The following is a 15,974-nucleotide window of genomic DNA, read 5'->3' as shown; positions in this document are numbered from 1 at the left end:
CCCTTTGGCAGTGTTACTCCAGACTGTTCCCTTTGGCAGTGTTAATCCAGACTGTCCCCTTTGGCAGTGTTAATCCAGACTGTCGCCTTTGGCAATGTTAATCCAGACTGTCCCCTTTGGCAGTGTTAATCCAGACTGTCCCCTTTGGCAGTGTTAATCCAGACTGTCCCCTTTGGCAGTGTTAATCCAGACTGTCCCCTTTGGCAGTGTTAATCCAGACTGTTCCCTTTGACAGTGTTAATCCAGACTGTCCCCTTTGGCAGTGTTAATCCAGACTGTCCCCTTTGGCAGTGTTAATCCAGACTGTCCCCTTTGGCAGTGTTAATCCAGACTGTCCCCTTTGGCAGTGTTAATCCAGACTGTCCCCTTTGGCAGTGTTAATCCAGATTGTTCCCTTTGACAGTGTTAATCCAGACTGTCCCCTTTGGCAGTGTTAATCCAGACTGTCCCCTTTGGCAGTGTTAATCCAGACTGTCCCCTTTGGCAGTGTTAATCCAGACTGTCCCCTTTGGCAGTGTTAATCCAGACTGTCCCCTTTGGCAGTGTTAATCCAGATTGTTCTCTTTGGCAGTGTTAATCCAGACTGTTCTCTTTGGCAGTGTTAACTCAGGACTGTTATGCCTTCACCTCCCATGATGTCGTAGACAGCCGAGAGCTGTGTGTGTACATATATTGTCTACCTGTGGGTGGTATCAGGGAAAGGTTCCTGACCTGCCTCTCCCTGTATGTGTTCTCCAGACGAGGCCCAGTAAAGCCTGATGTGCTGTCAATCCAGTGGTCAGGGAGAAGATCCAACCGAAGGCTTCAAAGAAATAACAGTCTGTCTCCTAACAACCCACTACTCAGCCTGGTCAACTCCGGTACAATCACACACACACACGCGCGCACACACACCGGTATACTGTAGGACCAACTGGTGACTCAGTCTGACTGGTATACTGTAGGACCAACTGGTGACTCAGTCTGACTGGTATACCGTAGGACCAACTGGTGACTCAGTCTGACTGGTAGACTGTAGGACCAGCTGGTGACTCAGTCTGACTGGTATACTGTAGGACCAGCTGGTGACTCAGTCTGACTGGTATACCGTAGGACCAGCTGGTGACTCAGTCTGACAGGTATACTGTAGGACCAGCTGGGGACTCAGTCTGACTGGTATACTGTAGGACCATCTGGTGACTCAGTCTGACTGGTAGACTGTAGGGTGAGCTGGTGACTCAGTCTGACTGCTAAACTGTAGGACCAGCTGGTGACTCAGTCTGACTGCTATACTGTAGGACCAGCTGGTGACTCAGTCTGACTGGTATACTGTAGGACCAGCTGGTGACTCAGTCTGACTGGTATACTGTAGGACCAGCTGGTGACTCAGTCTGACTGCTATACTGTAGGACCAGCTGGTGACTCAGTCTGACTGATATACTGTAGGACCAGCTGGTGACTCAGTCTGACTGCTATACTGTAGGACCAGCTGGTGACTCCGTCTGACTGGTAGACTGTAGAACCAGCTGGTGACTCAGTCTGACTGGTATACTGTAGGACCAGCTGGTGACTCAGTCTGACTGCTATACTGTAGGACCAGCTGGTGACTCAGTCTGACTGCTATACTGTAGGACCAGCTGGTGACTCCGTCTGACTGGTAGACTGTAGAACCAGCTGGTGACTCAGTCTGACTGGTATACTGTAGGACCAGCTGGTGACTCAGTCTGACTGCTATACTGTAGGACCAGCTGGTGACTCAGTCTGACTGGTAGACTGTAGGACCAGCTGGTGCCTCAGTCTGACTGCTAAACTGTAGGACCAGCTGGTGACTCAGTCTGACTGCTATACTGTAGGACCAGCTGGTGACTCAGTCTGACTGGTATACTGTAGGACCAGCTGGTGACTCAGTCTGACTGCTATACTGTAGGACCAGCTGGTGACTCAGTCTGACTGGTAGACTGTAGGACCAGCTGGTGACTCAGTCTGACTGATATACTGTAGGACCAGCTGGTGACTCAGTCTGACTGCTATACTGTAGGACCAGCTGGTGACTCAGTCTGACTGGTAGACTGTAGAACCAGCTGGTGACTCAGTCTGACTGGTATACTGTAGGACCAGCTGGTGACTCAGTCTGACTGCTATACTGTAGGACCAGCTGGTGACTCAGTCTGACTGGTATACTGTAGGACCAGCTGGTGACTCAGTCTGACTGCTATACTGTAGGACCAGCTGGTGACTCAGTCTGACTGGTATACTGTAGGACCAGCTGGTGACTCAGTCTGACTGGTAGACTGTAGGACCAGCTGGTGACTCAGTCTGATTGGTAGACTGTAGGACCAGCTGGTGACTCAGTCTGACTGGTATACTGTAGGACCAGTTGGTGACTCAGTCTGACTGGTAGACTGTAGGACCAGCTGGTGACTCAGTCTGACTGGTAGACTGTAGGACCAGCTGGTGACTCAGTCTGACTGGTATACTGTAGGACCAGTTGGTGACTCAGTCTGACTGGTAGACTGTAGGACCAGCTGGTGACTCAGTCTGACTGGTAGACTGTAGGACCAGCTGGTGACTCAGTCTGATTGGTAGACTGTAGGACCAGCTGGTGACTCAGTCTGACTGGTAGACTGTAGGACCAGCTGGTGACTCAGTCTGACTGGTAGACTGTAGGACCAGCTGGTGACTCAGTCTGACTGGTATACTGTAGGACCAGCTGGTGACTCAGTCTGACTGGTATACTGTAGGACCAGCTGGTGACTCAGTCTGACTGCTATACTGTAGGACCAGCTGGTGACTCAGTCTGACTGGTATACTGTAGGACCAGCTGGTGACTCAGTCTGACTGGTAGACTGTAGGACCAGCTGGTGACTCAGTCTGATTGGTAGACTGTAGGACCAGCTGGTGACTCAGTCTGACTGGTATACTGTAGGACCAGTTGGTGACTCAGTCTGACTGGTAGACTGTAGGACCAGCTGGTGACTCAGTCTGACTGGTAGACTGTAGGACCAGCTGGTGACTCAGTCTGACTGGTATACTGTAGGACCAGTTGGTGACTCAGTCTGACTGGTAGACTGTAGGACCAGCTGGTGACTCAGTCTGACTGGTAGACTGTAGGACCAGCTGGTGACTCAGTCTGATTGGTAGACTGTAGGACCAGCTGGTGACTCAGTCTGACTGGTAGACTGTAGGACCAGCTGGTGACTCAGTCTGACTGGTAGACTGTAGGACCAGCTGGTGACTCAGTCTGACTGGTATACTGTAGGACCAGCTGGTGACTCAGTCTGACTGGTAGACTGTAGGACCAGCTGGTGACTCAGTCTGACTGGTATACTGTAGGACCAGTTGGTGACTCAGTCTGACTGGTAGACTGTAGGACCAGCTGGTGACTCAGTCTGACTGGTAGACTGTAGGACCAGCTGGTGACTCAGTCTGACAGGTAGACTGTAGGACCAGCTGGTGACTCAGTCTGACAGGTATACTGTAGGACCAGTTGGTGACTCAGTCTGACTGGTATACTGTAGGACGGTGGTGGTTCTATTTTAATCAGATTATATTCTTTGTTTAACAATGTTTAACATGTTCATGTTCATGTTCACAGTTGTCTCAAACTGAATTAGAAGCTGTATCTATCTATATCAGGTCATTGGGTGTCAATGGCCCAGAGAATTAGAGCACACACACACACACACACACACACACACACACACACACACACACACACACACGGATATATGGACACACACACACCCATGCACGAACACACACACACACACACACACACACACACACACACACACACACACACACATCCATGCACGAACACAGACACACACACACCCATGCACGAACACACACACACACACATCCATGCACGAACACACACACACACACACACACCCATGCACGAACACACACACGCACACATCCATGCACGAACACACACATACACACACACACACACACGCACACACATCCATGCACGAACACACACACACACACGCACACACATCCATGCACGAACACACACACATACACACACACACACACCCATGCACGAACACACACACACACACACATCCATGCACGAACACACACATACACACACACACACACAGCCTAAGTAGCATTATTCTATTCTATCCGAGTTGAGTGACATCTGATTACCCCAGGTCAGAGGAAATGTGCCAATGCATTGTAGGTATGCTCTGCTCCCACTGTGCCAGGTCTGTATGACGAGGACAACCAATGGATGACTCAGGTCAACAGACTCCAGAAGCTTATTGACCGGCTAGAGAAAAAGGTACATGGAAAATACAAAGCACCCTATTCCATCCACTCCCTAAATCGCCATCTCTATATAACTCTCTCCATCTCTATATAACTCTCTCCATCTATTTATAACTCTCCATCTCCATCTCTATATAACTCTCTCCTTCTCCATCTCTATATAACTCTCTCCATCTCCATCTCTATATAACTCTCTCCATCTCTATATAACTCTCTCCATCTCTATATACCTCTCTCCATCTCCATCTCTATATAACTCTCTCCATCTCTATATAACTCTCTCCATCTCTATATACCTCTCTCCATCTCCATCTCTATATAACTCTCTCCATCTCTATATAACTCTCCATCTCTATATACCTCTCTCCATCTCCATCTCTATATACCTCTCTCCATCTCCATCTCTATATACCTCTCTCCATCTCCATCTCTATATAACTCCATCTCTATATAACTCTCTCCATCTCTATATACCTCTCTCCATCTCCATCTCTATATAACTCTCTCCATCTCTATATAACTCTCTCCATCTCCATCTCTATATAACTCTCTCCATCTCCATCTCTATATAACTCTCTCCATCTCTATATACCTCTCTCCATCTCCATCTCTATATACCTCTCTCATCTCCATCTCTATATACCTCTCTCCATCTCCATCTCTATATACCTCTCTCCATCTCCATCTCTATATAACTCTCTCCATCTCTATATAACTCTCTCATCTCCATCTCTATATAACTCTCTCCATCTCTATATACCTCTCTCCATCTCCATCTCTATATAACTCTCTCCATCTCCATCTCTATATAACTCTCTCCATCTCTATATAACTCTCTCCATCTCTATATACCTCTCTCCATCTCCATCTCTATATACCTCTCTCCATCTCCATCTCTATATAACTCTCTCCATCTCTATATAACTCTCTCCATCTCTATATACCTCTCTCCATCTCCATCTCTATATACCTCTCTCCATCTCCATCTCTATATAACTCTCTCCATCTCTATATAACTCTCCATCTCCATCTCTATATACCTCTCTCCATCTCCATCTCTATATAACTCTCTCCATCTCTATATAACTCTCCATCTCCATCTCTATATAACTCTCTCCTTCTCTATATAACTCTCCATCTCCATCTCTATATAACTCTCTCCATCTCTCTATCATTCTCTCACTGGTCACTGACTTGTATGAGTCACACAGTGCAGTAAACATGTAAATTACTGAAGTGTTTCTTAGCAAGGCATACTACACACACACAAACATGCGCACACACACACACACAAACACACACACACACTCACAAACACACACACTGACTTGGATCTCCGGTTTCTTCCAGGAGGTTCGTATGGAGCCAGTTGAAGAGGAGGTGTTGGAAGGAATCACCAAATCAGTAACTTATCTACTATTAGCATTACCCTTCTGTCTGTCGCCCTGTTCTGTCTGTCGCCCTGATCTGTCTGTCGCCCTGTTCTGTCTGTCGCCCTGTTCTGTCTGTCGCCCTGATCTGTCTGTCGCCCTGTTCTGTCTGTCGCCCTGATCTGTCTGTCGCCCTGTTCTGTCTGTCGCCCTGTTCTGTCTGTCGCCCTGTTCTGTCTGTCGCCCTGATCTGTCTGTCGCCCTGATCTGTCTGTCGCCCTGATCTGTCTGTCGCCCTGTTCTGTCTGTCGCCCTGTTCTGTCTGTCGCCCTGATCTGTCTGTCGCCCTGATCTGTCTGTCGCCCTGATCTGTCTGTCGCCCTGTTCTGTCTGTCGCCCTGATCTGTCTGTCGCCCTGTTCTGTCTGTCGCCCTGATCTGTCTGTCGCCCTGTTCTGTCTGTCGCCCTGATCTGTCTGTCGCCCTGATCTGTCTGTCGCCCTGTTCTGTCTGTCGCCCTGATCTGTCTGTCGCCCTGTTCTGTCTGTCGCCCTGATCTGTCTGTCGCCCTGTTCTGTCTGTCGCCCTGATCTGTCTGTCGCCCTGTTCTGTCTGTCACCCTGTTCTGTCTGTCGCCCTGTTCTGTCTGTCGCCCTGATCTGTCTGTCGCCCTGTTCTGTCTGTCACCCTGTTCTGTCTGTCGCCCTGATCTGTCTGTCGCCCTGATCTGTCTGTCGCCCTGATCTGTCTGTCGCCCTGTTCTGTCTGTCGCCCTGTTCTGTCTGTCGCCCTGTTCTGTCTGTCGCCCTGATCTGTCTGTCGCCCTGTTCTGTCTGTCGCCCTGTTCTGTCTGTCGCCCTGATCTGTCTGTCACCCTGTTCTGTCTGTCGCCCTGATCTGTCTGTCGCCCTGATCTGTCTGTCGCCCTGATCTGTCTGTCGCCCTGATCTGTCTGTCGCCCTGTTCTGTCTGTCGCCCTGTTCTGTCTGTCACCCTGTTCTGTCTGTCGCCCTGTTCTGTCTGTCGCCCTGATCTGTCTGTCGCCCTGATCTGTCTGTCGCCCTGTTCTGTCTGTCGCCCTGTTCTGTCTGTCGCCCTGTTCTGTCTGTCGCCCTGTTCTGTCTGTCGCCCTGTTCTGTCTGTCACCCTGTTCGTTCTGTCACCCTGTTTATTCTGTCACCCTGTTTGTTCTGTCACCCTGTTTGTTCTGTCAGTCGCCCTGATCTGTCTGTCGCCCTGTTCTGTCTGTTGCCCTGTTCTGTCTGTCACCCTGTTCTTTCTGTCACCTTGTTCGTTCTGTCACCCTGTTTGTTCTGTCACCCTGTTTGTTCTGTCAATGTGTTCTGTCACCCGGTTCTGTCTGTCACCCTGTTTGTTCTGTCACCATGTTCTGTCTGTCACCCTGTTTGTTCTGTCACCCTGTTCTGTCTGTCACCCTGTTCGTTCTGTCACCCTGTTTGTTCTGTCAGTCGCCCTGATCTGTCTGTCGCCCTGTTCTGTCTGTCGCCCTGTTCTGTCTGTCACCCTGTTCTTTCTGTCACCCTGTTCTGTCTGTCACCCTGTTCGTTCGGTCACTGTGTTCTGTCCGTCCGTCACCCTGTTCATCCTGTTCATCCTTCCTTTCTGGTCAGTCTGGTCAGTCTGGTCTGTCTGTTCTGTCAGGTCAGTCTGGTCTGTCTGGTCAGTCTGTTCTGTCTGTCTGTCTGGTCTGGTCTGGTCTGGTCTATCTGGTCAGTGTGGTCTGTCTGTTCACTCTGGTCTGTCAGGTCTGTCTGTCTGGTCTGTCAGGTCTGTCTGTTTGTCTGTCTGTCTGGTCTTTCAGATCTGTATGGTCTGTCTGTCTGTCTGGTCTGTCAGGTCTGTCTGTCTGTCTGTCTGTCTGTCTGTCTGTCTGTCTGGTCAGTCTGGTCTGTCTGTTCTGTCAGGTCAGTCTGTTCTGTCTGGTCAGTCTGGTCTGTCTGTTCTGTCAGGTCAGTCTGGTCTGTCTGATCTGTCTGTCTGTCTGTCTGTCTGTCTGTCTGTCTGTCTGTCTGTCTGTCTGGTCTGGTCTGTCAGGTCAGTCTGTTCTGTCTGGTCAGTCTGGTCTGTCTGTTCTGTCTGTTCAGTCTGGTCTGTCAGGTCTGTCTGTCTGTCTGGTCTGTCTGTCTGGTCTTTCAGATCTGTCTGGTCTGTCTGTCAGGTCTGTCTGTCTGGTCTTTCAGATCTGTCTGGTCTGGTCTGTCTGATCTTTCAGATCTGTCTGGTATGTCTGTCTGGTCTGTTGTCATGGCAGAAGAGAAGACCTGGAACATTCAGAATCAGCTGCAGATGGTTGTCAAGGAAACAGTGGGGCTGAAACTTCTCTTGTCTTCAACTAGTTTTTTTCCCTCCTCCCTGTGTCTGTCTGAGTCCTTCTCTCTCTTTTTGGACTTTTTGGTGAAGATAGCATGTTTGGATAACATTGAGCTACTACTGTGTGTGTGTGTGTGCGTGTGTGTGTGTGTGTGTGTGTGTGTGTGTGTGTGTGTGTGTGTGTGTGTGTGTGTGTGTGTGTGTGTGTGTGTGTGTGTGTGTGTGTGTGTGTGTGTGTGTGTGTGTTTTGGATGGAGCCATGTTATCAGCCTCACACCGTCCCCAGATCATATGTGGAAACCAATTATATTGATATTTGTTACAGAATAAACGTGTCCACGGGACTGAGGAAGAGTCCATTTGGGATACTGCTTAAACTACTGCAACAGTGTGACATAGAACCTGTGGTAAAATACTGAAATATTGATCATCACATATTGATCATCACATATTGATCATCACATATTGATCATCACATATTTTACAGTGAAACAGTGAATTTTCGTCACATATGTAGTTTATCATTACATAATGCATAAGACTGACTGAGCCTCGTGTGAGTCTGTTTGTGAGCCATGCGGGCTCCAATTAGCCTGTAGAGGAGAGAGAGACAGAGAGCCACAGTTAAAGGGCATGGTATTAGTGCAGAACCAGCTCAGAGGTCACTGGTGACCCAGGGGAGAAAGCTTTCACTTACTGTACCCATCAGCCCCTTCTGCTACTGTCAACAAACCCTGCCTCTCTCAACAACAGACTGGTTATGCCACAAATGGAACCCTATTCCCTATTTAGTGCACTACTTTAGACCAGGGACCTTGGTAGTACACTACTTTAGACCAGGGACCTTGGTAGCACACTACTTTATACCAGGGACCCTGGTAGTACACTACTTTAGACCAGGGACCCTGGTAGTACACTACTTTACAAATGAAACCCTATTCCCTATTTACTGCACTACTTTAGATCAGGGACCCTGGTAGTACACTACTTTACAAATGAAACCCTATTCCCTATTTAGTGCACTACTTTAGATCAGGGCACTGTGCCCTCTTCACAACTCCCCTTTTCTAGTTTGTTGTTGATGTGGACGCCAAGGAACTTGAAGCCCTCAACCTGCTCTACTCCAGCCTCATCAATGAGAATGAGGGCGTGCCCGGCCCTGCTCTACTACAGCCTCATCAATGAGAATGAGGGCGTTCCCGGCCCTGCTCTACTCCAGCCTCATCAATGAGAATGAGGGCGTGCCCGGCCCTGCTCTACTACAGCCTCATCAATGAGAATGAGGGCGTGCCCGGCCCTGCTCTACTACAGCCTCATCAATGAGAATGAGGGCGTGCCCGGCCCTGCTTTTGCTGTAGTCCACGAACATCTCCTTTGTCTTGATCATGTTGAGGGAGAGGTTGTTGTCCTGGCACCACACGGCCAAGTCTCTGACCTCCTCCCTATAGGCTGCCTCAACGTTGTAGGACAGGTTGTTGTCCTGGCACCACACGGCCAGGTCTCTGATCTCCTCCTATAGAATGTCTCGTCGTTGTCGGTGATCAGGCCTACCACTGTTGTGTCGTCAGCAAACTTAATGATGGGGTTGAAGTCGTGCTTGGCCATGCAATCATGAGTGAACAGGGAGGACAGGAGGGGACTGAGCAGGACCACTGAGGGGTCATAATATGAGCTATTATTATCCCAGATCTGTTTATGTTGTTGTTTATATGTTGTTATGTTGTTGTTTATGTGTTGTTATGTTGTTGTTTATGTGTTATGTTGTTATGTTGTTGTCTGTGTTGTTATGTCGTTGTTTATGTGTTGTCTATGTGTTGTTATGTTGTTGTTTATGTGTTGTTATGTTGTTGTCTATGTGTTGTTATGTTGTTGTTTATGTGTTGTTATGTTGTTGTCTATGTGTTGTTATGTTGTTGTTTATGTGTTGTTATGTTGTTGTCTATGTGTTGTTATGTTGTTGTTTATGTGTTGTCTATGTTGTTGTTTATGTGTTGTTATGTTGTTGTTTATGTGTCGTTATGTTGTTGTTTATGTGTTGTTATGTTGTTGTTTATGTGTTGTTATGTTGTTGTTTATGTGTTGTTATGTTGTTGTCTATGTGTTGTTATGTTGTTGTTTATGTGTTGTTTATGTGTCGTTATGTTGTTGTTTATGTGTTGTTATGTTGTTGTTTATGTGTTGTTATGTTGTTGTTTATGTGTTGTTATGTTGTTGTCTATGTGTTGTTATGTTGTTGTTTATGTGTTGTCTATGTGTTGTTATGTTGTTGTTTGTGTGTTATGTTGTTGTCTATGTGTTGTTATGTTGTTGTTTATGTGTTGTCTATGTGTTATGTTGTTGTTTATGTGTTGTTATGTTGTTGTCTATGTGTTGTTATGTTGTTGTTTATGTGTTGTCTATGTGTTGTTATGTTGTTGTTTATGTGTTGTTATGTTGTTGTCTATGTGTTGTTATGTTGTTGTTTATGTGTTGTCTATGTGTTGTTATGTTGTTGTTTATGTGTTGTTATGTTGTTGTTTATGTGTTGTTATGTTGTTGTTTATGTGTTGTTATGTTGTTGTTTATGTGTTGTTATGTTGTTGTCTATGTGTTGTTATGTTGTTGTTATGTTGTTGTTTATGTGTTGTTTATGTGTTGTTATGTTGTTGTCTATGTGTTGTTATGTTGTTGTTATGTTGTTGTCTATGTGTTGTTATGTTGTTGTTATGTTGTTGTCTATGTGTTGTTATGTTGTTGTTTATGTGTTTGTGTTGTTATGTTGTTGTTTATGTGTTGTTATGTTGTTGTTTATGTGTTGTTATGTTGTTGTTTATGTGTTGTTATGCTGTTGTTTATGTGTTGTTATGTTGTTGTCTATGTGTTGTTATGTTGTTGTTTATGTGTTGTCTATGTGTTGTTATTTTGTTGTTTATGTGTTGTTATGTTGTTGTCTATGTGTTGTTATGTTGTTGTTTATGTGTTGTCTATGTGTTGTTATGTTGTTGTTTATGTGTTGTTATGTTGTTGTCTATGTGTTGTTATGTTGTTGTTTATGTGTTGTCTATGTGTTGTTATGTTGTTGTTTATGTGTTGTTATGTTGTTGTCTATGTGTTGTTATGTTGTTGTTTATGTGTTGTCTATGTGTTATTATTTTGTTGTTTATGTTTTATGTTGTTGTTTATGTGTTGTTATGTTGTTGTCTATGTGTTGTTATGTTGTTGTTATGTTGTTGTTTATGTGTTGTGTTGTTATGTTGTTGTTATGTTGTTGTTTATGTGTTGTTATGTTGTTGTCTATGTGTTGTTATGTTGTTGTTATGTTGTTGTTTATGTGTTGTTTATGTGTTGTTATGTTGTTGTTATGTTGTTGTTTATGTGTTGTTTATGTGTTGTTATGCTGTTGTTATGTTGTTGTCTATGTGTTGTTTATGTGTTGTTTATGTGTTGTTATGTTGTTGTTATGCTGTTATTTATGTGTTGTTCTGTAATGGGTCTGTAAAGGCTATGGCCATTCTAGTGGTTGTATTTCTATTTCTGTCTAATATACTCTGTCCTCTGCCCTGTCTGTCCTCTGTCCCCTGTCATGTATGTCCTCTGTCCCCTGCTCTGTCTGTCCCCTGCCCTGTCTGTCCCCTGTCCTCTGTCCTCTGTCCCCTGCCCTGTCTGTCCCCTGTCCCCTGCCCTGTCTGTCCCCTGCCCTGTCTGTCCCCTGTCCTCTGTCCTGTCTGTCCCCTCCCAGCACATCCTGATAGTCCAGAGACAGCTGAATGTGTTGGAGGAGGAGCTGGAGGAGTTCCGCCTGGCTCTCAGGCAGTACATGGAGTGTGCCTGCGCCCAGACGGGCTGCCTGCAGTAAGAGCTCATACACTACAACTCTGTCTTTGCATAACAACTTCCTGTAGTAAATATAAAGAGTTTAGTTTTTCAGAGCCATTAAACCTCATACTGGGGTTTAAAAGCCTGTTTAATAGCTTGGTGGGTGTTTATATGCGTGCTATTTCACACGTGTACATTGTAAATGTGCTTTTTTCATATCCCAACTCCCCCTGAGACACAAATCAACAGATTTCTTTTCACCTTGTTGGCTCGGGGATTCAAACTAGCGACCTTTGGGTTACTGGCCCAACACTCTCATCCCTCGTCGGTATACTCAGAGAGATACGTGGTGTTTACACAGTAAAGGTGAGCAGAGGACAGCGTGCATGCTGCTTCTCACTGATTAGTGGGAGAGTATGTATAGTACGTATAATCTGTGTATGGAGGAGGCAGGAGAGAGGGGAAATACAGATTGTATGTGTGGTTATGTTGTATAGCCACAGAGCCTTTAGAAATGCCATGAGGCACAGCGGGGTATTTGACTCAGTCTCACTGACAGTCATCTTTCTCTCTACTGCACCTGCTGTCTCAAACTCTGAATGCTCGGCTATGAAAAGCCAAATGACATTTACTCCTGAAGTGCTGACCTGTTACATCCTCTACAACCACTGTGATTATTATTATTCGACCCTGCTGGTCATCTATGAACGTCTGAACATCTTGAAGAATGAGGACTGGCCGTTCCTCATAGCCTGGTTCCTCTCTAGGTTTCTTCCTAGGTTTTGGCCTTTCTAGGGAGTTTTTCCTAGCCACCGTACTTCTACACCTGCATTGCTTGCTGTTTGGGGTTTTAGGCTGGGTTTCTGTACAGCACTTTGTGACATCTGCTGATGTAAAATGTTATTGATTGATTGAGAGAGAGAGAGAGAGAGATAGAGAGAGAGAGATAGAGAGAGAGAGAGAGAGAGAGAGAGAGAGAGAGAGAGCAATATAAATACAGTGGGGAGAACAAGTTGATACATTTGATACACTGCCAATTCTGCAGGTTTTCCAACTTACAAAGCGGTCTGTAATTTGTTTTATCATAGGTATACTTCAACCGTGAGAGACGGAATCTAAAACAAAAATCCAGAAAATCACAAACAAATATTTTACAGACCTCTACATGCTTTGTAAGTAGGAAAACCTGCAAAATCGGCAGTGTATCAAATACTTGTTCTCCCCACTGTGTATATATATATATAGAGAGAGAGAGACACACAGAGACACACAGAGAGACAGACTGTGTATATATATATATAGAGAGAGAGAGAGAGAGAGAGAGACACAGAGACACACAGAGACACACAGAGAGACAGACTGTGAGTGAGTAGCCTACAGGATGGAATGACATTAACGAAGTCTTGTCATTAACAATTCTCAAAACAACAAGAATCCTGCCAATGTTTCAATCGGTAGTTTGAGTAAAACACAAACCTGGAAGGAAAACATAGTTGATGAACATGTTGACAAATCTACTTAGTGACTGGAAAACAAACCTGAACAGCAGTCTGAGCGTTATTAAAGGTAGAGGCTGTATAATCGCACATATATGTCACTTACTTGCTAATTAGACACATTTCATTTTTTGTTGTTGCTTTTGTTAGTGTGGCAGTTCAGCGACTGGCTAATGAGTCCCGTTTCATCCTGTACGAGTTCTGGGAACACAACCACGTGTGGAAGAAGTAAGTTTCTCTCTAGCTGACAATCATTATCAGTGGAAACTAAATTAGATCACTTGACGTGTTTTGACTCTCCAGCTTGTCCCCAACTGTGACACTTCCTCTAAGGAAGAGGAAGGCATCATGTGAAGTCGAAACATCAGTTCAACTGCTCATTAAATAAAACCTGAGATAAGAACATATGTCTCTCAGCTCCAACTTGTTTACCAGCAATTCATCCTTTTTTGGGGGGGGGAGTTGTTATTGGGTAAACCCTAAACCCTATGACTTGAATGTAAAAGCACTTGTTATTGGGTAAACCCTAAACCCTATGACTTGAATGTAAAAGCAGTTGGAAAATGGAAGTGTGTTTCTGTCTTTTCTATGTGCAGCCATCTCCAGACAAACTACAGTAAGACTTTCCAGAGAGGTAACGTGGACTTCCTGGAGACACCAGAGCTCATGACCACCATGCTGGTGCCTGGTACGTCAATCAATAACACACCTGGGGTTTCATACACACACACACACACACACACACACACACACACACACACACACACACACACACACACACACACACACACACACACACACACACACACACACACACACACACATACATACATACATACATACATACATGCATACTTCACATGTTTTGAGCATTGTCTTAAAGGTCCAATGCATCAGTTTTTACATCAATATCAAATCCTTTTTTTGGGGGTGACAATTTAGTTCCTTATTAACCAGATATCCATCCAACCATTTCATGTGGCCGGCTACCTGACGCGTGGAAACAATGTTACGACTGGGGCTGATGGAAACATGAAATGGCGGTACAATTATATTACAAGCCTGACAATTTGTTCATTTGACATGATGGGATCTTTTTGTATCGGTACAATTAATTAGTCGTAATTAATGCGTAAATATTGTTATAATAACCATCAAAATCAAAGGAAACTTGGAGTCATGATTAGATTACAGAGGAAATAAATGATGACCTTCCCAGGGTGGTGAAAGGTGATGAGCTTGATGCTCCTTTCCAATAAATATTGAGAGTCCTGGTGACAGGATGATGAATTGCTTGGCTGCCATTTTGACAAATACAAATAATATCGCTCTCATCCATAATAATGTCATAGTGTGGAATCCTGAGTGGGCACGTTCGTTATATACCTCAAAATCTTTGTGACAAAACTAGAGGAAACCCATCTAAATTCTGTTTTTCATTTGGTACATGGGCAATGCACAAAGTTATTTTATGTGTATCACAGCCTTTTATCTGCAAAAAGTCCATTTGATGGAAACCCATCTCTGGTGGGAAGATTAGCATATTTTTGAATATTCGCATGAAAATCTGTCGCATATTGTATGGAAACCTAGCTACCCTAATATTTTTCCATTAAAACTGGACAAAATATATTTTTTGCAAAATACTATTTCTCAAGTAAGACTTTTACTAGGACTGTGGGGAGCGAAAAAACTGAACGTTAGCTGTTATTGGCAGAGAGGTTTGGAACTCTCTTTGTTATTGGCAGAGAGGTTTGGAACTCTCTTTGTTATTGGCAGAGAGGTTTGGAACTCTCTTTGTTATTGGCAGAGGTTTGGAACTCTCTTTGTTATTGGCAGAGAGGTTTGGAACTCTCTTTGTTATTGGCAGAGAGGTTTGGAACTCTCTTTGTTATTGGCAGAGAGGTTTGGAACTCTCTTTGTTATTGGCAGAGAGGTTTGGAACTCTCTTTGTTATTGGCAGAGAGGTTTGGAACTCTCTTTGTTATTGGCAGAGGTTTGGAACTCTCTTTGTTATTGGCAGAGAGGTTTGGAACTCTCTTTGTTATTGGCAGAGAGGTTTGGAACTCTCTTTGTTATTGGCAGAGAGGTTTGGAACTCTCTTTGTTATTGGCAGAGAGGTTTGGAACTCTCTTTGTTATTGGCAGAGAGGTTTGGAACTCTCTTTGCTATTGGTCTATTAACCAATTTACCGCATGGTGATGTCACCAGGCAAGCTGTAACTCCCGCCCCATGTAAACCTGCTGATTAGAAGGTCCTGAGTAGATTGTATTTTCAACCAATCAACTATCAGGAAATAAACACTGATCAAATGTTTTCACACTTTTACAGTGTTTAGTTTCATCAGCTGTTGTACAATATGATACAAAACACAGAAAATATATTACTTTTTTTGGACTGCAATTGACCTTTAAGCCTTTAACCTCTAGCGTCGAGCAATCCCGTATCCGGGAGCGTAATCAGAGCCTCAAGCTCATTACCATAACGCAACGTTTCCTATTCATGAAAATCGCAAATGAAATGAAATAAATATATTGAAACACAAGCTTAGCCTTTTGTTAACAACACTGTCATCTCAGATTTTCAAAATATGCTTTTCAACCAAAGCTACACAAGCATTTGTGTAAGAGTATTGATAGCTAGCATAGCATTAAGCCTAGCATTCAGCAGGCAACATTTTCACAAAAACAAGAAAAGCATTCAAATAAAATCATTTACCT

The 15,974-nt window shown here is 44.8% G+C and overlaps 1 protein-coding gene across 1 annotated transcript in view; it reads left to right on the top strand.

Moving 5' to 3' along the window:
* The window catches only part of necab1 (N-terminal EF-hand calcium binding protein 1), a gene marked incomplete in the record, with an annotated part of 107,765 nt that overhangs the window by 84,297 nt on the left and 7,494 nt on the right, over positions 1-15,974 (top strand). The window contains 6 exon segments of the mRNA XM_031795005.1: positions 739-860; positions 4,200-4,276; positions 5,614-5,667; positions 11,682-11,794; positions 13,405-13,482; positions 13,851-13,942. Of these exon segments, the coding sequence (XP_031650865.1) occupies positions 739-860; positions 4,200-4,276; positions 5,614-5,667; positions 11,682-11,794; positions 13,405-13,482; positions 13,851-13,942 (536 nt within the window).

The sequence above is a fragment of the Oncorhynchus kisutch genome, linkage group LG17, assembly GCF_002021735.2.
Source record: "Oncorhynchus kisutch isolate 150728-3 linkage group LG17, Okis_V2, whole genome shotgun sequence".
Taxonomy (NCBI): Eukaryota; Metazoa; Chordata; class Actinopteri; order Salmoniformes; family Salmonidae; genus Oncorhynchus; species Oncorhynchus kisutch.
Note: the sequence above shows the minus strand (reverse complement) of the source record. Positions and strands in the feature narration are given on the sequence as shown.